The sequence below is a fragment of the Centroberyx affinis genome, unplaced genomic scaffold (assembly GCF_046629955.1).
Source record: "Centroberyx affinis isolate AG114_WGS23_722 - 3 ecotype Tasmania unplaced genomic scaffold, CSIRO-AGI_Caff_v1 ptg002764l_1, whole genome shotgun sequence".
Lineage (NCBI taxonomy): Eukaryota > Metazoa > Chordata > Actinopteri > Beryciformes > Berycidae > Centroberyx > Centroberyx affinis.
This window is the reverse complement of record NW_027280925.1, coordinates 1,172,921-1,196,743: the sequence shown is the minus strand read 5'-3', so window position 1 is coordinate 1,196,743 and position 23,823 is coordinate 1,172,921. Positions and strand designations below refer to the sequence as shown.

At 43.0% G+C, this 23,823-nt stretch overlaps 2 protein-coding genes and 1 non-coding gene across 3 annotated transcripts; all 3 read right to left on the bottom strand.

The window, feature by feature from the left end:
- Positions 1 to 1,504: 1,504 nt before the first annotated feature.
- On the bottom strand, positions 1,505 to 16,974 carry dtx4a (deltex 4, E3 ubiquitin ligase a). Its single transcript, XM_071535777.1, has 8 exons — positions 16,752 to 16,974; positions 13,332 to 14,589; positions 5,086 to 5,147; positions 4,501 to 4,662; positions 4,291 to 4,352; positions 3,789 to 4,109; positions 3,611 to 3,700; positions 1,505 to 3,507 (listed from the first exon to the last, which is right to left on the bottom strand). Exons 1-8 carry the CDS (start codon positions 16,957 to 16,959, stop codon positions 3,277 to 3,279), a joined length of 2,394 nt encoding a protein of 797 aa, XP_071391878.1. The 5' UTR covers positions 16,960 to 16,974; the 3' UTR covers positions 1,505 to 3,276.
- Positions 16,975 to 18,263: 1,289 nt separating this feature from the next.
- On the bottom strand, positions 18,264 to 18,335 carry trnaa-cgc (transfer RNA alanine (anticodon CGC)). Its single transcript has one exon. It is a non-coding gene; the product is annotated as a tRNA-Ala (tRNA).
- A 396-nt stretch (positions 18,336 to 18,731) lies between these two features.
- LOC139657851 (sodium/potassium/calcium exchanger 1) lies at positions 18,732 to 22,907 on the bottom strand. The gene is made up of 3 exons (XM_071535799.1): positions 22,743 to 22,907; positions 21,456 to 21,606; positions 18,732 to 20,250 (listed from the first exon to the last, which is right to left on the bottom strand). Exon 3 carries the CDS (start codon positions 20,246 to 20,248, stop codon positions 19,613 to 19,615), a length of 636 nt encoding a protein of 211 aa, XP_071391900.1. The 5' UTR covers positions 20,249 to 20,250; positions 21,456 to 21,606; positions 22,743 to 22,907; the 3' UTR covers positions 18,732 to 19,612.
- Positions 22,908 to 23,823: the final 916 nt, after the last annotated feature.

Sequence of the window (23,823 nt, the reverse complement as noted above, 5' to 3'; positions counted from 1 at the left end):
AACTACATTTGAAAAGACTGTGTTAATAAAGGATCTAGATTCTTGAACTGTGTACAGAGTAAATAAAACCATTGAAGTACAAGCAAAAGTAAAAATGTTGTGAATTTAAAGTGGAGCTGCACTATGTAAAATGCTTGTGTAGAAATATTTCAGGTGAAATACCCCTCAGTTTAGTTAGTTGCAAGCATTGGTAGCACATTATTATAGGGACATATCACTTAATTTCAGTATTCAATTATCCCAATATCCAAGGATAGTTGTTCATAGTTTGTCCTGCTCATTAATCTGTAGTGCTCTATTGACAATGAATGGAAAAGCTGGAAAAAAGTGGCTATGATAGGATCCAGGTGATTTTATACGGGTTATATGGGATATGGGTTCCTTGTTTTGGTTCATCAGTGTTATAGCTTCTATAAATGAATGCTTAGTTCGGCATAAAAGCACAGATGTTCTTTGAGTCCGCATCATTAGTCTCCAATACATTGTCAATGGAGTTTATACAACAGTTAGTTCCGGTCGAGTAATTTGATATCCAGTACAACAGCACTCCCTCTCGTGTGATATTGCTTAAATATCAGGGTTTTAACTCTTTGTGGCATTACAGATAACTTAAATTCTACTTAGGTTCTATTTTTAAAAAATGCCCCCAGAGAGGGAATTCAAAAATAGCCCAAATAAACATCGCACACAGACAGCTGGCCAACCACACACAGACACACAAGAGAAAACCGATTCTGTTTTCATTTCTCATTTTTCAATTTAATAATCCCACTGTACTTTATATGCAAGTTGCTTTTACTTTATACATATTACTACTTTCTGCGGTCATACTCTTTGTCGTCACCTTATTCATTCTTTCCATAACAATTTATACAAAGTTTTTAATCAACAGGTTTTTTTTTTTACAAAGTGGTCATGAGCCTCAAACCACCGATAGACAGTGTAGATGGACAGTCACTGGGAAATGAAGGTTTCACATGGCAAACTCAACAGTGCAATAACTGAGGAGACATGAATAAAAGGTATAGCAGAAAACACTATACTCATAAACCCAGAGGATGATGGGCCTGAACCAGCTCAAATTATTGTTGAAAGATTTTTTTTTAATTACATATCTTAAAGTGCCAGAGTCTGGGTTTGAATATTTTTTAGGATCATTTAATGATCTCAGGAAAACTTGATTGGGAATCAGGGAAAATATCAACATATTTCTAGACTTATGATGGCTCTGTGGCCAAAACATTCTGGGCCTTTTTTTAAATATATACAAGCCATATAGATATGACATGATATACATTTTTAATTGTACTTTGCCACTGTGTGATGTGATGGCAGGTCCGTGGGTTCAGACAACCTGATATTATTCTCAAAGTAATAAAAACTGGTACAGTGATGAACTTAAAAAAAAAAAAAAACTCAGTACAGCTGATATAAAATCAAAATTACAGAAAATCAAGGAGTAAACCAGAGTACAGCTCTGTTATATATTTGTACCTTAGAAAAATGTTTAATGTAAATTTGTGCACATAAAACACATACATACAGTGCATACATAAAGAATTATAAAGTATAAATGTTTTTAATGTTGGCCTACATTAGTATGTTAACACATACTGTTGTACATCTTATCTAAAGTACCTCATAATAAACAGGTCCATAATGGACCTAATGCAATCCGACTGGACCGTTTCGGCCAAAGCTGGATCCACAACAAGAGATAGTCTTTTGCACCTGCTTATGGCGAAAACAAAACGCGTGTGTGACAAAAACAACAGATGACCAGACTTTGTATTGTGATTAGAACATTTGAGGCTGGTGTGTGTGTCCTACACAAAAACAGATACAAGCTGTTACACTGTACCTCACCCAGTCTAGCATGGGACTGTTCGTTTGACTGAAGAAATCCGTTTCCATGTGAGCATCATAACAAGTAGAAAGACCACGCTCTGTGCAAATCTGAGCTCAGGCAGCAGGTCCAATCCTAGCTTTTTGTGACCTTACTCCTCCTGAGGGGCAACGGTAGGAATCCACAGTAGCTTCCTCTATCAGTCTTTCATGTCAATGCAGATACAAGAAGACAAAGAAAGCTATTAAATGCACCCATGCTCTGAGGGCAGAACAATTAGGAATGTCAATTTGTGAACCTATCACATATAAAATACTGAAAATGATTGTTAATACTGAAAGGGATTGGTAAATGGCATAAAAAGTGTCAGGCAAATACTGGCACACCAGAACAGCTTATCTTCTCCCCACATCTCTCTCTCTCTCTCTCTCTCTCTCTCTCACTCTATCACGCCACACCAAAACAATAACGCAATCAAATACACCATATAAAATTATAAGTCAGAACGAAAATGGAAATATAAAAAAATGATATAAATGGAAACAATATCATATATCAAGTATTCATAATATACAGCAATACAATTTCAAAATCAAACCTAAAAAGGAATGTAGTTCTGGATAAGTACCACTAGAGGTCAGCAAACATCCATGCTCAGATGTCCAGTCAGTCATACACTTGAAATATTTTAAAAGCACTGTTATCTGCAATGAAAAGTTTCTTACGCTTCTGCCTGTGGACTAACAATTTAAAAAAAACACTGATATTCTACTCTTTCCTTCATTTTAACCCTCCTTTCAGTTTCCTTGTCCGCTATTCCACATAGCAGCAGTAGTGATAAACTGTGTTCACCAATTCAGCAAAGTTCAGAGTTAGTTACATTCTTGATATCATTTTGTTGAATTCTCACAGTATAAATGACTAACACTGAATTGTATGTGCACAGTGGTCTCAAATGTCTCACTGAATAACATTTGCAATCTTGACACCGTTACTGCATCAGGAAAAAAAAACAAAAAACAATTATTTCCCACTTATCGAAAACTGACTCATGCAGTCATAAGAGAAATTTTAATCTCAGCAAACACTGCTGAAACTCCAGTCTCTATTTCTGTAAAATGTCCGAACATTTGCATCTTAGTTGACGAGTCCTCAAATTCTCTCTTTTTTGTTTTTTTGTTATTTGAGTTTTGTTTTCTGAAGTAGTTTTCCATCTGCTTCTTTCTCTATTGTTAAAAGTTCTCTCTCTTCATTTTTGTCAGGTTGGATTTTTGAAAATAATTTGTTAAGCTTGTCTGTTCAGCTGTGAATCCGTTTCCAGTTGTGTCTTGGGATTGTGGGTTTTACGGACTCGAGTCTCCGGTCTTTCTCTCTCTTCTGGTTTCTCGTGCCTCAGACTCGGCTCTCTCTCTCTCTCCTCTGCTGTCCGCTCAGTCTCTGGGTAGGCACTCCTCCTCGGTGATCCCCTGGGCCTTCAGCTCCTCCAGGACGTTGTCCAGGTGGCCCGGGTCGGGGTAGCCGTGGCCCGTCAGGTTGGAGCCAAACTCCGTCTTGTGGTGCACCTCGTTCCAGATGACCGTGTCGGACTCGCCGGTGGTGCTGGACGTTCCCACAGAGAAAATCAGCCGGCGGTCCCACGCCACCAGCAGCAGCCTCAGAACCTGGAGGGAGACACATAATCCTGTCAGGTAATCCCAAGAAAACCAATGGGGGAAAGAAGCGTGATGAACATTAGCCAAAGAGTGGAGATGCCATGTTCCTTACCTTGCGTCCCTTCTCGCTGTCGGGGAGGTAGCAGTGTCTGGGGAATCCGCGGGCAGTGAAGGGCTTGCCTGGGTTCGGGTGTTCTGGACCCTACGGAAGGGGGCAAAGTTCACGATCAGGACATCATCCAAACACAATACACTTCCTTTATGCCTTTATTGTTCCAGCTTGACTTTACCTGGATGCCAGGAGGGATGTTGTAAATGATGCGGATGGTTTTGCAGTCGGGGTGTCCGGGCAGCGAGTGGGGGATGACGTGGTACTCCATCTTGCCGGGGGGCTGGTTGCCGGTCTTGACCCCATAGATGGTCTTGCAGGTGGGGCACTGCAGGCTGCCGTCCTTGTTGCCGTTGTTGTACATGGCAACGAGGCACTGCAGGTGGTACTGGTGACCGCACTGCGCCAGGCGACCCACCGACTCCGCTCGGGAAATGCCACCCACGCCGGGGCCCTTGTACCCGGACGGGCCGCCCAGGGCCTCCATGCAGATGGTGCAGTCCTGAGTCGGGACGGCAAATAAGATTTAGATTCATGTTTTTTTTTCAGCATTTTAACCTGCTGTTATCCCATTTTATCAATCTATTTTCAAGATCACATTTTATTTGACAAAAGTGGCAGTTCAAAATGACAGTGACTTTGGAAAAGCTTTGTCGAATCAAGAAGGTAAATTATAGACTCACTTCCTCCGGGGGGTTGCGGACCTTCTGAAGGTACCTCTTCACCACCTCCTCAGGGGTTTTGCCTAGAAGAGCAAAACAGAGAGAGAGAGAGAGAGAGAGAGGGAAGAAGAGAGTTCTTAATGAATGACTCATCATGCTGACCCACTTATGAGCGACTGCACAAGCACCACAAAGTAGATGGTGTGTTTGCATCCGGGTCCTGTACCCCACCTTTGCGGGCCTGTTTCTTGGTGGTCTTGCGGCAGCAGTGGCCCAGGCCGGGCACAGGCTTGATGTCGCTCTTGCTGACGGGCGGAGGGTGGAGCACCAGCTTGGGGGGGCGGGTCAGGCAGACCGGAAGTCCCGCCGCGCTCATCAGGATGCCTGTAATGCCTGGGCACAGCCAGCAGAGGGGGGTGTGAGACGCTGAATCTGAGGTTCACCAAGTGCGTGAGTGGTTTATAAAGACACTCAGAGCTCTTTATCCAGGGAATAATCCATTCACCATATTTGGTAAGGCTGGCCAATGGATTTAGCTAAAATACCATTTAAATGTGGGGCTTAGTGTCATTAGCATTCTTGTCTCTAGAGCTGTAAATCAGCATCTGGTAAACATAAGTTTACTAAAAGAGCTGTGAAGTAAACAAAGTAACTTGAGGTGTAACCTTACGAGTTAGAAACCTCATGTACTTATATATGTTTTGATAACAGAATTGTAAATGTATTCTACTGAAGGTGATTCTGACCCACTTGCATTCATGTTCAATCATATTGTGTTTGATGAGAATGGCTCAAGGTGTGTGTGAATATTCTCACCTGCCAGTGCAGGGTGGACAGGGCTGGATCCGTTCAGGTTCTTCACCGGAACCGTTGGTACTCTGAAACAGGAAACACAGGGACACATTAACCTACAGAGCGCTGACACGCTAACAACCAACACGTTAAGAACATGCTAAGAACTGGCCTGGTCACCCCACCCCAGATTTAAGGCATTCAAATCTGATGAGTCACATGTAAACAGGTGGAATTACGCTCAGCTGGCCACGGCATATGCTCGTTTCTGGTTCACGCCATGTCAGCAGGTTAAAGAGCTTCTGCCGAGTCATGCAGACACAACCAGGCGTTTCTCATGGCCCAGACTAACACCTTGACATACTGTCCTATAATGCAAAATAGGACTCCACCTATATAAGGCTTAAGGCTTAGGATGTGCATGACAGCACTAGACAGTCGGCTGTAATCTTTTAAATTATTGTTAACAGGCATGGAAGTTGTGTTTTGCTATTGACTTCTTGTAACACTGCTTTTGAAAAACCCAGGAGTAACAATATCACTAATGATGGCCACTAGCAGAAAGCACAGATGCTCCTAAACAAGAAGAGTTTAACTTAAAAATAAATGTCATAGGTTATGGGCTCCAATTCATAACCAGGTAATTCAAGCATTATGATTATTATTTGTTAGAAACTTTGTCCATTGTCATATTTGATTAAAAATAATCAGCAAAGGAACAGACTCCTCCAGTCTTTCTGACCATAAAGCCAATTGAAGTTGAAAACATCAGCCCTTATTTCAGTGAAGAGTCAAACTATCCTTTACCACTGTAGTACTGTATCTCAAAGTCAAAAGTCAAAGTCAACTTTATTGTCAATTCTGCCATATGTACAGGACATACAGAGGATCGAAATGCCGTTTCTCTCAGATCATGGTGCAGGCAAATACAAGTACAAAACAAAACAACAAGGGTATAAAAAATACTAGGATAAAAAGGTACTAAAAAGGACTAAGAATTTAAATAATTATAAGTTAAGCTGGGGTCTAGGAGGACAATAACAAGGCACAGATCAAGAACAAAAAACTGCAATCTCTGCCCCTTAAAGGGGAAAACACATGTACTGCCCATGATAACAGTTCATGATAAACACAGTAACTTCTTCTCACATTCTGCTATGATATGTAAAACCATCCAAACAGAGATGAATACTTACGGTCGGCCAGTTTTGATAATAGTCATCTTTCCCACTTGAAAGCAACAAAAACCACAGATACAACTTCTTAAAATCTTAATCCAGCGCCAATTTCCACGTGTCTCAGTATTTCTATTTCTTTCTCTTCCAGTCTCAGATCCTTGAATCCTTTAGTTCAGTCTAGTCTGCCAGTGTCTTCACCTCTCTCTCTCTCTGTCTTTGTGTCAGTAGTTGTGTGCTGGAGTCAGGTCCCCTTCCCCTCTTATAGGGCTAATCCACCTGTTTCCATCTGTTGACTAACCTCTGGTTGTAGGCCAGAGAGGCGTCACAGGGGGGGGGATTACCTGTCAATTACCACGTCACATAACCAGGCTGCCATATGGCTGACAGACACCGGCACATGCTGCCATCACATATGCTAATACAGCACTACTGCATAGCTCTTACAATATGTTAATATAATAGAGTTAAGATTATATTGATCATTTTGACTACAACTGTAATGTTTGCTTTGTGTATCATATATGGCTCTGATCAGGGAGTTAAACTGATATGGAGACTAGCAGGGGCTCCTATTGAGTCATGTGCCAGAGGATTTTACTCCAGCAGGATTTAAACCAGAGGGTGGGTGACGCAGGAGAAGGGTCTTCTGTAGCCAGAGGGAAGCAACAGGAGCGGGCTTGTTAGTGGTGGATCAGTTCACTGGAGCCATACACAGACTGACATTTAAGCCATCAACCTTGTACGTCTTGAAAATTACAGATAGCTGTTATAGATGATGATAAAACTATTCCACAGCTTGTAAATTAGAATGAAATGCTTGGTGAATTGCATATTCTGTGTATTTTTGAGGCAGTGAAACCCAAAACTGACTGGAAGTAATCAGACTTAATGAGTTTGTGCATTGCGATGGATTATTTTGCAGTTAATCAGTTATCTGTTATAGCTTTTATTTAGAGCATAATCTTCCCAACCTTGTTCTTATGCTAATAATAACTTGAGGTTAGGTATAGGCTATGTGCTATGTTTTGGGTGTGGCTCTAAATCACGATTGGCTAGATGTTTTGGGATGCAGCATCTGATATGAATGGTAACATATTAGCAGTAAGTGCTGCATGGTATAAGCTTGTACTAGCTGCAACATTCTCCCTCTCTTAATAAAATGGCTCTTGCAGTGATGACATGGAAAAACTTGATTACAGCCTGAGTCACTGTGCAGCACCTGTACTGGACAGTCTGAATACAGTGCACTGTGTTACTATGTTAGTTTGCCAATGAGCGAATATAGCGTCTGAGCTATTAGCGTCCCATGTACGTTCCTTAAATGATCCACTAAGTCGTGATACGTGCTGGCTGACTGGGTCACACCTGGGGATGGTAAACAGGAGGTGGATGGGTGCCCTGGTGGCTCAGTGGGCTAAGGTGTGTACCATGTAAACGTGACCTGGGTTTGAATCTGACCAGGGACCGTTGTCGCATGTCATCCCCCTCTATTTCTCTACTTTGAACTATCTAATAAAGGTGAAAATGCCCCAAAAAATAATCTAAAAAACAAAACAAAACGGGAAGTGGCTCAGTGCTCTAGACCAATTATGCAAGCTGTTGTCATGTTGACTTCATGAATGGAAGTCAGAGAACTAGCACACTGGATATAAATAAGCTGATGTTTTCCTGCCAGGCAGCAAACGTGAGCGAAGTGATAGATGGAGGGCAGAGAAAAGGGAGGGTGGGAGAAAAGGAGAGAAAGGGTGGGAAACAGAGGAGGAGAGCAGTCTCAATTAGTCACGTTTCTTTGATCCTGGCTAATCTAGCAGCATTAGAGCAGCCTCCATCTGGACCATTGGATGATGGAGACACACAAGCTGCAGCATATGGCACCACTTACACACACACACACACACATTTGCACGTACAAGTGCGCACCTTGAATCTAGTCGAATAAAGAGATAAACCCTGGAAAAGAGACAAATACCTGCGCTCAGACGCAAATTAAAGTGTGCAAGTGCAAGTTACTTGTTGTACTGATTGACACACTTGCAGAAAACAAACTCTTCATAGTGAGAGGTGAAAGGGCGGCGACAGGTGTGCGGACCAAAGGCCATTCTCGTCACTGTGGTAATCTCTGACGCTGAAGACCCTCACAGTTTACGATTCACTAGTAAACCATCTGCTCTGTTTCACTGCAGGTAAACTCTCACAACAACAACAAAAAACAACTATGAGTTTGACATTCATAAAGCCTCATTTTGGCGATAAACTAATCCGATTGCTTAAGAAAATCCTTTTAAAAGATATTTGGTGGACAACTGCACTAACAATTAATGATGATAGGGTATAAATGTGGTAATATTTTTTTCAGAATGCATTTCAGCAGAGCGATTATTAACGATACCTAAATGTTGCTTACTTTAGTTGATCCCTGTGCAATTGTTTGACTGCATGCTGAGCCTTGAGACAAAAACTGAAATACCAGTAAACGCTACAATGAAACAAATTCCCGGGTCAACGTCTCTTGTGAAACAAGCAAATGAGTCCTGAAACATTCAGCCTGCTTCGCTTTTGTTAAAAAACTGCTTGGCTGCAATTACACTACGAAAACTGTTCGAAAACAAGTTGCAGTCATGCACATTTGTTGTAAACTCATTTAATTGAACAGACAGTGTGTGACTGAGGTCCATACTAATAATTCCCACTAACAGAAAAGTGAAAAAGTTGAAGATATGCTGTATTTGTGCACCAAACTTATAAATGACTCCAGATAAGTCACATAAAAACATCTGTAGCCCTTGACAAGTTGCCAAGAGTGAAACAAACATTCATTTGAACAGACCTGGGCCAAGTGGTAGCTGCACTTGATTCTTATCTCTCAAGTAATATGGCCATTTTGAGGCAGTTTTTGCTTTGGCAAAATAAATCAAGCGCACTTAAGTAGTTCTACTTGAAATTCTTGAAACCACACAACCACATTTAAATCTAGTTTTGCCCATGTCAGGGACAAATAATGGTTTCCACCTTTTAGAAAAGTGCAGTAGCAGCATAAGCAGTGCACTAAAACAGCTTCATTACTTCACCTAATGAAAGCAATGTTTCACTCTAATGCTGTGTTACTCAGTTAGCCTCAACAATAGACCGGTTCATGAGTGATACAATGGTACATGAAAAGATGATCACCTTTAGGCAAACACACACCAATATAAACAAAAAATATGTTTTCACACTATTTGTCTTCTTCTTGAAATTTATATAAATCTGAGCAATTATGTATTCTATGGATTTAAATCATAAAGCGTCAACCCTCACAAGTAAAAAGGTGGGCAGACTGAGTTTGGGTGGGTTTTCCCTTCACTGCATCACTCTTCATGTGGGTCAAGGTATGATTTCAGGATTTCAGGTAAGATGATGACAGCAGTTGCACAAAATGGGAGATTGAGCTGAGGACAAGCAGAAGGAGAGAGGAAGGGCGCAGAGAGGAGAGGAGAGGAGCAGAGAGGATCCCAGGCTGAGGGGATCAGAGAGACTCCTGATCTGTGACGCTGGTGGTTTTACCACAGCAGCAGCAGGTGCGACCATCTGCTGGACAGGAAAGCGCTCTCACCTGGTATGTTTAAAGAATGGTCCAGTCACGCAGTTCACACATACACCTAGCATGAAGTATAGGGATTACCGAAGTGGGGATTTTGCAGGAATAATAAGCCTACAGTGTGTGGTATTAATCTGATGCTTAAAAAAAAAAAAGCAGATGCTTCACTGCGCTCAAAGCAAAAACAGTGCGCTTCACCATATAAGGCTTATCGTGTAGCGAGAGAGAGAGGGTTCGCACTCAAAGAGATGACTGACACGCAGTCTGGTTCCAAAGTCTTAATGCAGAGGAGCAGATCAAGGTGCAGACGCTTCAGCCCTGGGCTTTCATCAGTCTGCTAATATGATGCTTAGCTGCTGTTTTACAGAGGTTTCTTCTGCTAATGCGATGATTCAGAAATTGGGGGGTCCAGGCTCCGTGTTGGGTTGGCTCACATGGAAATGGGGTCTAAATAATCCTCAGCATGGAGCCGTGTGTCAACATTTGATCACGCAGCGCAAACAGCTTAGTCCATGCAGACCCGCTGCAAAACACCGACGAAGTGACTGCATGTATCTGAAAGACCTGAGGCGCATTTGACATTCCTCTCATCTTTTTTTTTTTACATTTTTTTGTTACATTTGAGGCAATGCAACTGCTTGACAAGTTAAATCTAGAGCATCCCAGGTTTTTTGAAATGTTTGAACATCTATTTCAGTGAGACTTAATGATTGTGTGGGGAAAACTTTATAAACAGGAGAGCTATAAATGGAATCTGATGAAATCTGGATGCTGAAATCTGTAACATGCTCACAGCTCGGCTCCACAAACAGCATGAACTGCAAATGTATAAATCTGCTGTTTCACAGGAAATAATGATCATTAAAAAAAAAAAAAACAGATAGCAATGTAGACAGTAGACTTCTTGCTCCAGAAGTCTACTGTGAAACATCAGTGTATCTTTTCAGAGATGCATAATGCTGCTTACAAGCCTGGAAATGTTACTGAGCAGCATCCTCTGGTCATGAGATCTGGACACTGCGACGTCTCCTCACCTTCCTCATTAACTCTTTGATTGATACTGACAACTGTCAATACTGACAATCGCTCTGTGTCATATGCATTCATTCAGAGAGTGTCGTAAGTCCTTCGTTCCTAATCACTGCCTACATCAAGCTCGTTCTAGTATTCAGATGGAAAATTCACACTTCCATATCAAGCTCTTGCCCATTTAAAAACATTTTAATAGGTGGCAGAGTCTCTGCTATGACTAGTCTAGGTTTTGTTTTACATGCAATCTAAGAGAAGTCTTCATAACCTTTATTTACATTTTTATAAACATACTTGACAGATGTTTGATATTAGCATTTTAATTTCCTGCTTACACAACTCCTAAAACTTTCGCCGAGTCAGACACTTCTGCTGCCTTCTTGGCTAAAATTGAATATTTGGGCAAGGATAGGACTGGTTAGAATAACCTATTCCCTAAGGACCAGCGACAGAACCTCACACAAGTCTATCTATTTTTTTTTTTTATAATCTCCCATCAATATGCTGTTTCTGTCTTCAACCCACTTCAACCCAATCCACAGTGAATGAGACCTGTCACTCTTTCATTAGCACTGTTGTGGACTGCTGGACTAAGGTTTGTGCAGCCTGACCTGATAAATCCCCAAGAAAATACACACACACACACACACACACACACACACACACACACACACGTAAACACTCATGCAAGTATAAACATCCATGCCCATGTGCACCCCAAGTCTGCGTCTCTGTCTCAGCATTGTTCCGCAAATGGGAACCAGGACTCAGCCTGGCCCACAATGGTTGCTGCGGTAACCAACCCAGTGCTCACACACACACACACACACACACACACACATACACACATACACACAAACAAACAATTGGGGGGTTTTGGGCCTCCAGGAATGAGAAAAGTCTGGGAACGGGGCGTGTGTGTGCATGTGTGTGTGTGTGTGTGTGTTGGGGGGTGTACTGAAGTACTTATGAAGGAGAACTTATGTGTAGTTTATTCTAACCCCACTTCACCCTACCCCCATCACTAACTAGGTGCGTGAAAAATGTCTGTAACACTTGTGAGAGCCTGGCCTGTTTGATATGAATGCCCTGTATTGTTTCTCCATGGAAATGAACGGCCCGATGGACTTTGTCACAAAGATTAAAGGCTCACAAATGCTAATGAGTGTTGATGTCAGATATTCTGTGACGACTATGTAGGGCATGTAGCCGCACAGGCGAGGGGCTTCAAACAAATGGGAAATTCATGTCTAACCTGATTTTCTTACACGTCCTGTTTATTTGGTCTCATCACCATCTTCCCTTGTGAGGATGAACAGCTCCATATATTAATAAGGGAGGTGATCTGCGTGAAACTATCAAAGACTTCACTTAAATTCACCCAATAAAGCAACTAGGTCCAACACCGGTTGGGATTTGTGACACTTCAATAGTAACAAAAGAAGTCATGAAGTAAATGTGAAATGGCGCTGGACCATGTGACAATAATCTACATTCAAAACTATTAAAGTACTAGTATTGGATTGTGTGTGTGTGTGAGTGAGCTGTGGCACTATGGAGCAGCTGTGATGATTTACTATGTGCAGCTAGTGAAAAATGTCGCTTATAACATCTGACTTCAAAGACAAGTCAATATAAATCAGAGAAATGTGTCTTTGAATATAATTTAAATCCACCAGATTCTACGTATTTACACTTGAGAAAACACCTCTCTTCAGCTAGTGCTGTCTGTAAAAAAAGAAACGTTATCCACAAGTGTTGGAATACAGGCTTTGTTTTGCCTGCGTAGGTGAGAAGAATGTCTGACACTTGTTTTACCTATTTTGTTATTTATGTAACTTGTATGCCTTACAACCAGTGAAAACCATGCCCTTTGTTTTGGTGACGGGGCACATCACACCTATCATGCACACCTCTGCCTGTCCATTCAGCTGTGTGGAGGGAGAGCCTATTCTTGGAACTACACCCATTTTCTGCAATTGCCCAATTCACACATCTTGTAGACTGAAAAAAATGACGCTGAACTGAGAAAACAATTTTGTTTTCTTCTGACAGGTAACTTCTAACAGGTAACTAAACCCCAAACCCAAATCTGTGTAAAGCCTGACATCTAATGGTAAAAAGAATGCTACTGACATTGCCATCTGCTATTGGTTGATCTGATGCCAGGTGATGTCACCTTCTATACAGTACAACAGGTGGTGACATCACCTGGCACCAAAGATCAACCAATAGCAGATGGCAATGTCAGCAACATATTTTTACCATTAGATCTGGAGGTCAGGCTTTACACAGATTTGGGTTTGGGATTAAGTTAGTTTTTAAATATGCCTATTTTATAATGCATTCACTTAGTTTTCAGAGATTGCCTGAGATTTTCTTGGACCATGGAACCAGTTGGACTGCACCAGAATCTAATATCAGAGAAAAGCAAACTACTCCTGAACCCAGATGCTGATGTACAGCTATAGTGATTGGCTACTCACCCAGAGGCGATAAGGGCCCGCGACTGAGCCATGGCAATGCGCTGCAGGGCGGGCCGGCTCAGTCCCGCCAGGCTGGCACGGGGCGGTAGAGGGGCGGCGCACGCAGCAGCACCGGGCGAAGACACCGGGCCCAAGACCCGTGCAGAAGGCGAGGGCGTGCAGGTGGAGGCGGCCGTGGAGATGAGAGGAGGGCCCGGAGCGGGCGCCGTCGAGGAAACCGCAGAGGAAGCAGAGAGGGAGGAAGAGGCGGAGGGGTGGGGGGGGGAGGTGGCGGCAGTGGAGGGTGTGGTGGAGGGGGGGGGAGGAGGCGGCGGAGGAGGCGGGAGAGGTGGAGGAGGAGGCCGGGTGGAGGAGAGGGAGAGGGCGGCGGTGGCCGAGCCAAGGAGGGAGAGAGAGTGGGCAAAGCCTCCTCCTCCCCCAAGGCCAGCGCTACCAACACCACTGCCACCGACAACACCCACACCCCCCATTCCCCCCATACCCCCCATTCCCCCCATACCCCCCATACCCCCCATTCCCCCCATTCCCCCCATACCCCCCATTCCCCCCATACCACCCATACCCATACCACCTGTAGCCCCGACTATGGACGTCCTGTGAGGGGAAAGCGACCGTGTCAGGGATGGCGGTCGAGGGAGGGTCAGTGAGTAAGACCCTCCTTGAATTGGGTAACCCCCCATTTTGGGACTGGGCGGCTTGTTCTGGGGCGGCCTCCGCCCCAGGGTGTGAGCAGTCGACATGGCGCCCGCTTTGACGCTCAGCACCAGCATACACTGCTGGCAGGCGCATGGCTGTCCCAGAGAGGTGATGGCTGAAGCGGGAAGCGCCCCGCTGGGGTAGGCGCTCCCGTTGCCGGTCCCGCTGCCGCTCATCCCGATCCCCATGCCCACTCCGGACACGCCCACCCCCAGCAGTCCTCCAGGGCCCGGCATGGACGCGGGGCCCCAGGCGTGGTGGGATTTGGGCAGGGGCCCGGACACCAGCGGGTAAGCCAGGTCAGAGCGGCGCTGAATGCGTCGGCAGCGCTGCGTCTGCCCGTTGATTTGGGTCATGCTTTGGAAGTCAATGAGGTAGCAGAAACCCAGCGGCGCCAGGTCCAGCCAGGGCTGCTGACGGTCCCGTGCCGCCTGGATGGCGATGCCCACCTCGGTGTCGTAGGCCGTCCAACTCCCAGCGTCGTTCTCCCACTCCCACAACCAGCCCTGACCTGGTGCTGAAGTGGGGTCGTAGAAGCTACGTCGCACCGGTCGAAGGGTACCTGGGGCACAGGGGCAGGCGTCACCACAGACACAAAACATGCACATTATGAACATATTACCCCAGTGTAATAACAGCTTACAAACATAGTAATACCACTTTTAGATTTATCCTGTGAGTAGCACACCAGAGGGATACTGTCAACCTCATTCAGATTTTTAGACATTGTATATAGCTTGAACCATATAATCAGCCTCCTTCTACAGCTCAACCGAGTCTATATATTATTATATATTAACAACTGAACTGAACTATATTCATGATGCTTTGTGATGACAACTAGGTGAAAGAGGAGATAAATATTTGTTGGACAACATGGCTGCAGTAATATTTGCTGTGGACAAGTAGATTACAACCCTAACAAATTCAACATGTCTGTGTGTGTTCGCTACAAATTTGGGCAAACAGGCAAACAGGTTGCCCCTGGTAACAGCACACGGTGTTCTGAATTCTGATTGGCTGTCGGCCTTGATCCGACCCAAAGCCGGCTGTGTTTGCTTTCCCAGGGTGTCCAGAGAAACTCTACAGAGTCTTCATAAAGCCTTTGCCATACTAAATCCTGTGTTTGGAACACAAAGTGCTGCAAAGATTCTTCTAAAATGAATGAGCTGGATCTCAAAGTGAGGAATGAAGCCTTTTTTGGGATCATGAATCAGTTTTGCCAATTTTAGCTTTTCAACTTGAGATTTTTATTCCTCCCACCCCACATGTACATTTCACTAGCTCAGGTACAATATCATCTTTCCCTTTCATATAATCAGCAGCAACAGTCCTGACTAACAGGGGGCATCTATTGTCCAGACAGTGGAAGCAGTGTTTGGCATCTCCGCTTGAGACAGCAAAAACTTCAAAATTAGTAATTTACACAACATTGTCTAATAAATTCTATATTACCCAAATATCTGCAATTCAGACACAGACATTTCTCTCTATTGTAGGAATATTAACCCCATTATCCCCATGGATCATTCTCTCAAAGTTCATTGTAAAAGCGTTGAGTCCAATAATGCAATGTTACAGTACATGAAGTAGGACAAAACTTAATGCAAAACATCTTTCTGGCCCTCTGCAAAAGATTCTCAGATAAAAAACGATACAGAACAAAAATAGTTTTATACATGGCACAACTTATAACAGCTAACAGAAGCCATTACAGAAAAGCTCTATTTATTGCTTTACTTCGTAAGTGGTACAGTATAGATGTTTAACAATGCTCTGAAAACAACAGGGTAATTCATTCATCAAATCTGCACCCATCAACCCCATTTTATCAATGACCTCAGACTTCTGAAATTCAGCTCTCCTCCTCCTCCTCTCCTCTCCTCTCTCTCTCTCTCTCTCTCTCTCCCTCTCTCATATTTAGATTGGGGCACCCTGCCCCCCTGTTTCTCACCCTTACAGCCTTTGCTGGGTTTGGAAGGCAAACTGCACAAAGGCTTTTGTCAGCCAAAGCTGAGAGAGAAGGACAACATTGGAGTCTTTGCCAAAGTTAGACGTCTGATAATCCCCCTCTTTGTTTTGTGGCGCCCTGCTTCCCTCTCCTCCTTGTTGTTGTTATTAATAATGTTAAGTTGATGTGCATTGTGCCACAGCCATCTTGCTGGTTAGATGTAAGGCTTTGGCATATAAAACAGTAGAGTATATTCCTTATAGTATATCCTCATCTTTATTGATCATGGTGTTGGCATTCAAACTCGAGGGGCAAAATATTCACTGACACACACACACACACACACACACACACACACACACACAGGGTCTTTCCTTAGTGACTCACCACTCAGTACTGACACACTTCAATACCACTGATGTACAGTAACCTGTACATCAGTGCTGAAATGCCTCCCACCTCTTGGAGAATGGATTTTGGGATTATGAAGTACACATTTTCCCCTCACATCCAATCAATTATTTACGTTTAAAAAAAACAGCAGTATGTATAGAATGTAAACCCTGCAGAAAAATACATCTCTGGGCCACTGTGTAGCAAAATACCCCCGAAACAGCATCAACTTCTGGAGCAGAATCAAAACAAGGCCTCGGAAAGATAAAGTCGACCTGCCTGCACATGAGAAATAAAAAAAAAAGGGCCTACACCTCGGGCCCGGCTACACATCCAGCCCACACCGCTACACCCAGTGCCGGTCGTGTCAGGATCCCTACCTGTGTCTTGTCGGAACTGGTGCATGGAATGCAGGTCGATGATGTAGGGCGAGAGGCGAGAGTCCACCTGGCCGAGGACAACGCTACCACTCCGCGGGTCGCTCCGGATGACTGCCTCGATGTGATGGGAGACAGCCGGGCTGTAGGGCCGCCAGCGTCCGTGCTCGTTCAGCCATTCCCATACCACCACGGCGGATGCTAGTAACATCCTACTCCTGTAAAAGGCAAAGAAAAAAAACAATACCGAGGCGTAAATGCAAGCAATGCAAGGCGGGTTGGGGTGGAGGGTGGAGGTGGAGGGGAAGAGGGGGGGTGGGGGGGGGTTGGTCATTTAAAGATACCCTGCTGCTCCGCCGTGCATCCCCGGGCACAGCGGCGCTGCATCCATCTTGGACAGTTTGCGAGCCAGATGTGTCTCCTATCTAGTCTGGAGATATATATTTTTTAATGACAGAGACTGTACCTTCCATGTTTATGTCTCGGAGACGCGGCAAATCAGTCCGTCCTTTTATCATCTCACACACACACACACACACAGCGAGGAGACACAAGCGGGTATTTCAGGGCGCAAAAACCTTGCAGGTTCGTTGCATTTTTACTCCCTATGCAGATAAGTGACGTCTACTGAAATCATTTCTCCGGCACAATCAAGTTAGGGTGAGAGAAAGAGAGAGGGAGAGAGAGAGAGAGAGGGAGAGAAATGCATTTTGGATGCTTATGGTGGTGCGGCACTCGTGAAGTAGGTTACTGTGACAGACTCGCTTTGATCGTGCAAACGCTTGTATCTCCCCTCGCGTTTCAGTGTTTTTACCTAATCGTTACAATGTAGCTACACTGGCTCGCGCCGGGCTCTCGTGACCGGCACAGAGGATGAGCTTTCTCGAGAGCAAATAACTGAAATATTTACCAATGTAGGGGTAAGGCCGCCTCCAGTGTCTCCAATCAAAGCCAAACCACTGTTTAGTAGGACAGTTTGCTTAAGCGATAATCCATATCTCTCTCTGTGAGAATGTCTTCGGTCTTGAGGAAAAAAATCCAGGGATTCGTGTTACATAATTGCTTTGATAATGTATTATTGCGGGTTTGTTTGCTCTATTTTGGCCGAGACACAGGTATCAGGTTCACCCATGATGCCTCGGTCGAGTGGCTTGTTCACTCAGCACCACCCGGAGAGATGGAGACACCACTGGAAATAATTTGGTCGGCCTTCCTCCGGCGGAAAAAAAAAAAATGTTTGACATTTGCGTGCGTGTGGGGACTAGCATGCACACTCCCACGCCCCGAAAACCCCCAGCATCCAATCAGATTCAAGCTATTCTTCCTCCTCACTGAGTGTTTGGCCAATCACGAATCGCTTTCATCTGGCATTCTTTGTCCGTTTTATTACAGCATCAAATGTGAACAGCGATGCATTTGGACAGATTTATGTTCACTTCATACACCTTCTTACTTCATGATGGTATCGTATGGTATCGTTCATCCACACTGCAGAAGAACAGGAGTCAAAAGATGTGGAGATGCCGGGGATTGAACCCGGGACCTCATACATGCGAAGCATGCGCTCTACCACTGAGCTACATCCCCATTGGTCACGACTATAGCAAATACACTTCATATAGACTAGTCTGCACTAACCCCAAGAGCTACAAATTAAAACGCCCCAAAATGAAACAATAGACTCACCCTGGCATACAAAGGTATTGCTGATGAAAACAATAATGCGTTTATTAAACAGGGAAGTAGGCCACAATAACGAACAATAACTATAATATTCCTATCATGGAATTCCTATAGGGACTACTTCTTGTGTGTCTGCGGTACTCACTAGAGTTTATAGTGGCCTCATTGTAATTAATTGTAGCCTACTTTTCGTCTCCCATGGTATCACTATCATAATATTCCTAGACCTACATATAGAGCTTATAGTTTTGCTGTGATATTTATACAGTAAATTTAGTACAGGATTACTATAGATGGTTTTCATGAGGGCCGTAGCCCCATTTTTTATTCCCCACTCAGGCCACATAAAATGTCACAGTATCAAAAATGCATCTCCACTTATTACAGTATTTTCACCATAAGCATGAAGAACAACTTAGCAAAGTATTCTATCAATGGCTGCGATTTCAAGTAAAATTGGAAGCAAATTTTGAAGCAATGTATAGAAATAGGCTTATTATACAGTATAGTCTGTCTATAAATCTGTTTTTTAGACTGACAAGCAGAGGTGTGACCAAGTCAACTTTGCTCAAGTCTAAATCTAGATTACCAAATCAAGTCCAAATCAAGTCCATGTCACGAATGTCAAGTCTCAAGTCTAGATGTAGAACACCAAGACAAGTCAGAACAAATCAAGAGTCCAGTATCAATTTAATATCTTAAAGAAAAGGAAATATCTAGGACTTTTCAATGCAACATTGTTTTATTAGGATAAAAACTTGTTTCAACTTCAATAAATTCAGTCATTCCATACCAATTTTTTTTTTTTTTAAACAGTATCTAAATTCAGTTTTCTGATGGAACAAATCTCATCACTTTCAATCCAAGTCATTTACACAAACACAAGACTAGAATCCTTTTCAAGTCATCAAAGTACAAGTCAAGTCAAGTCCCAAGTCTTCTCTTCATGTATCAAGTCAAGTCTCAAGCAATTAAAATCATGTTGACAGATTACAAAAAAGTCAAAGTTCTTAACTGATTAAGCCACTCAGTTTTGCATTATAGAAAGTAAATTATTGTACACTACATTCGCACAGTTCAGTTTACTACATGTCTGTTTCAGTGACCAATTAGCCACCAGCACTATCCTGATGTCTCAGTGGATTTCCCTTGATTTTTTAAAACGTCCTCTGGTTCTGCTCTCACAGTGCCGTCACATCATTGTCCTTGTCCTTTTCCTCAGACCAGATGGCACTTCCAGAGAACTGTTTCAGGTCGATCAACAAGCCAGCACCCCCGCTTACTTCTCCCCCCTCTCTACCTTCTCCATCCTCCACGTTCTCCCCCTTTCCCTCCCTTTTCCCCTCTGCCTCTCCCTCCGCCTTGGGCCCATCCGTCAGCCTGACTCGCTCCCTCAGGTCTTCCCCCTCCAGACTCGAGTAATCATCCGAAGAGTCGTCTCCTTTTCCCTCCGCCTCAGCACCCCCTTCCTCCTCCTCCTCCCCCTCCTCCTCGCTTCCACTTCTCTGGCTGCCCTCCTCCACCTCTCCCTCTTCGTCCTGGAAGTCTTGCATCTCCTCTCCGTCCTCCTCAGCGTCATTGCGAGGCCACAGGCGGATCCCGAGGCGGGTCCCCAGGGCTGTGGCTGCACCCCTCACCCGGTCCCTGACCCCCCCCTCCTTATACACCATGCGGCGGACAGTGAATTCTCCATTGGTCTCCTTGTTCAGCTTCTTGTAGAAGATGATCAGCAGCAGAACTAGTAAGACGAGGCAGGCAGAGAGGATCAGCACGGTCTGAAGGGCTGTGGTTTCATCTTTGATATTTGGGTCAGCCATGCCTAGAGTGGAGAGAGAGAAACGGATTGCTCTTTGACTTTGGAGTCAGCATGGTCACCAATCAAATCACAATTAATTAATTTCTACAAAATAGCAAAGAAATTAAAAAATTCTATTGAAAAATTCCCTTGTTTTGTGGCACTTTTCATGATTTTGATTTATGTTCAGCTCCTTGACTTGAACCAGTCCCGGGTCAAAAAGTATTTGCAAATACTTTTAATGGTTTAAGAGTGGAGGCAGAAGTGGCAACAACCAAAACAGACTTGATTGGAGCGCTTAACCAAAAACACTGAACTTCAGAGGAAGAAAGTAACACATCCAAACATAAAAATAGTAGTATGGCAGAGTTCTCACTTTTCATTTGAATTTATTGGCACACATACACAATAATGCTGACGCGTTTCGGCCTATACAGCCTTCATCAGAGCATATAACGTGTCAGCATTACTATATGTGCACCAATAAATTCAAGTGAAAAGTAAGTACTCTGCTATACTACTTTTATTTTTGGATGTGTTACTTTTTTCCTCTAAACTTTTAATGTTTGTTTCAGCCTACATTGGTGCCAGGGCGGGGTTTGTCATCAGAGGCGGACTTAGTGTTTTGGGGGCCCTGGGCAAAGGCAAGCATGGGGCCCCCCGAATCCCAACTCTCTCGCTTTTTAGTCCACCCTTTCTATATATAAACTTGGATATATTGCTAATTTTTTTTAAACTACCGATGCAGTGGTAAGGAAAATTAGTTTAAAGTCAGGTGGCAAAAAATCACTAGAAGTTGTTTATTATATTTCTTTTAAATTGATTAAAACTAAGTTGACATTAGTTTATTCTTGTCTTTTGTGGGGCCCTCTGGCTGCCGGGGCCCAAGGCTATCGCCTACCTTTGCCTAATGGTAAGACTGCTCCTGTTTCTCATACAGGACAATGTAATGTGTGTAAGAAAGTTTATATAATCACAGGAAAGCATTTGAAAGTCAATTTAACATATTTCTCTGTAGTATATTTCTATTACTGTACCGATTTACCTGGCACCATCTAAACCCCTATATATACTCTAAAAAGACATTTTTACAGCTACCACAGTATTTGACTCTGAATCCACCACCATTTATTTCCAAGGGTTAGTCAGAACATGAGAAATCCCCTCAGTTTTATCAAGCTGTAAATCTCTCATTATTGGGTCAGATTAGAGTTAGAAATGTACTTTACCTTCTCAAGAAATTCACTGCAAAGCGGAAAAATCCTAATGGCTTGGCCTCACACTTATGTGCTTAATTCTGCCCCAGAAATCCTGTTTCTTTCAAAGTATTTGCAATGTTTTCATCAGGAGGAGATCCATTGGTAAGTGTACATTCAGCATCTGAAAAGAAACTTCTCATTAGTAAAGGAAATTAGTTAAGTAAATGAAAGTGCTGCAGCTAGCTTGATGGGGACATACCGTATATTCATTGTACAGCATTGCCTTTAGATGGTTTAACATGGTAACAAATGACAAACACACCTTTTATCATAATATCTGGGTGAAAATACAACAAGAGTGCAATAAAAGATTATCTGTTCAACTCAGCTGTACACTGTTTTTGCCAATAGTATTTAATAGTTTGATTGGTGTGTGTTTCACTCACTCCAGGCTGAGCCTTTTATCTAGAAATGCCAGTAACTATGTTCTAAAAACTCTGCCCAGCTATAGTATAGTATCATATTTCATCATCATAAAAGCTGCCATATGTTCAGAAAACATCAGACTTTTGTTTGGTATTGAAATCTAATCCTTGTAATTTAGTCCTGAACTTTCAAATTTGTCACAACCTAAAAAGACTCACAGAAGCTGACACAACTGTAAAAGAGAAGGCAGCATGGATGCTGGCTGACATGTAACCACAGGCTTATAATTGTCATGTACAGGAGATGTAACAGGAAGAGTCTGCATTGCCTTGATTCTGTTCATCTAGAAACTGTGTGTGGTGTGACTGAGTGACAGGAAGCCAGCAGACACTTGCTCTGTGCTGCTGGTTTCCTGTCGACATGATAATTAGACAGCATCAGTCAGCCAGCCATGGCAAGAAAGTGCTTAGTTTAGTTGGTTTCTAGGGCTAAGCTTAGACATGCATTAGACCTGGATAGTGTTAAAAATTTTTAGTTAGGAAGTAGGTGCAACTTAAAAATTGAGGTGTATGTGAAGGTAACTGACTTACTGTAATTTAGAATAAGTGATAAATTAATCTTGCCTTTGCCTGCAATACTGTCATTATAATATCATGTCACAAGCACAGACGTTTAAGTAAATAATTCAAGTATTTAAATAGAGAGAGATATTAAGATTGTGTGTATGACGAACTATAATTGTACAGAAGAAGGGCGAGAGATGAGTTGGGCGAGATGGAGAAAACATAAACTTGAGGCATTTACATTAAGATGAAATTAGAAAGATAGCTGTGTGCAGCACAGCAAAGTTAATAGTTATATGAGAAAGGAAGTAAAAGTGACAAAACTTACCCAATTTGTTGGTAGAAGAGAGGATTTGTTATGCCACACAGAAAACACAAAGAGTGGCAGAAGACTGCTTGTATCAGTGAGGTTAACTTCTTGACAGAGTGTGAAAATGTGTGTGTTTGTGTGTGTGTGAGAGAGAGAGAGAGAAAGAGAGGGAGAGAGAGGTGATGATGCATAAAATATGGTAAAGAATGCAGCCAAGACAGAGCGCTTGGAGGTAGGTGGGGTGAAAGCACAGATTAGTCAATCGTCACTTCATCGAGAGGGGTGTGGTGGAAGCAAACACAGATAAGAAAAAGTGCATCTATAAATATAAAAAGAGGAAGATGCATTTGTTTTCTTTCAAAAATGATTTCAGTCTGCAGCAGAGGTACAGGTTGCATAGTGCAACAAATCTATTGATGGGAAGTTAGTAAAGCTGTTTTTTTGGGGCTTTTACCAACAACCTTCATACAATTCACTGATTTGAATCCACCTACCAGAAATGTACTAAATATATTAATTTCCTTTGCACGACTGCAAAATACATTTCGACCCATACAGTTAAGTCAGTCATTGAAGAAGAGTTGTTGCTAACACTTCAAGTCCACAAAGTGCAGCAGTGTTACATAATGTGGTTTTGGGTGAAAACCTTGCATCTCCAAAATTTAAACTTCAATCAAGAATCAAGAAAAAAACAGACTTATTTCCATATTGAAAGTAATGTGTGTTTGAAATTATACAGAAATGAAAGTGGATCTGAAAGTGTTATATGTGCCTGAGCCCCATAAACCAAACAATAGACAACCATGCAATCCTTCCATGTAAGTGAAAATATGAAAATGATTATATACTGGAGTTGTAAGGTTTTCACCTGGCAGCAGCAGTGATCAAGTTCAAAAGCAGCACATTACTTATGAACATGAAACAAGTCGGCCACATCCTGTTATTCACGTCAGTGGGCAGCCCCAGCCCCAGCACCCAACATAGAAACCTGTACAGTAAATCCTAACAGCAAACTTTACTTAGTTACCAAGTCAACGATCTGAACAGGATTTTTTGAAGTGGAATCTTACTGACTTTATCTTTTTACCTATCACAAAGC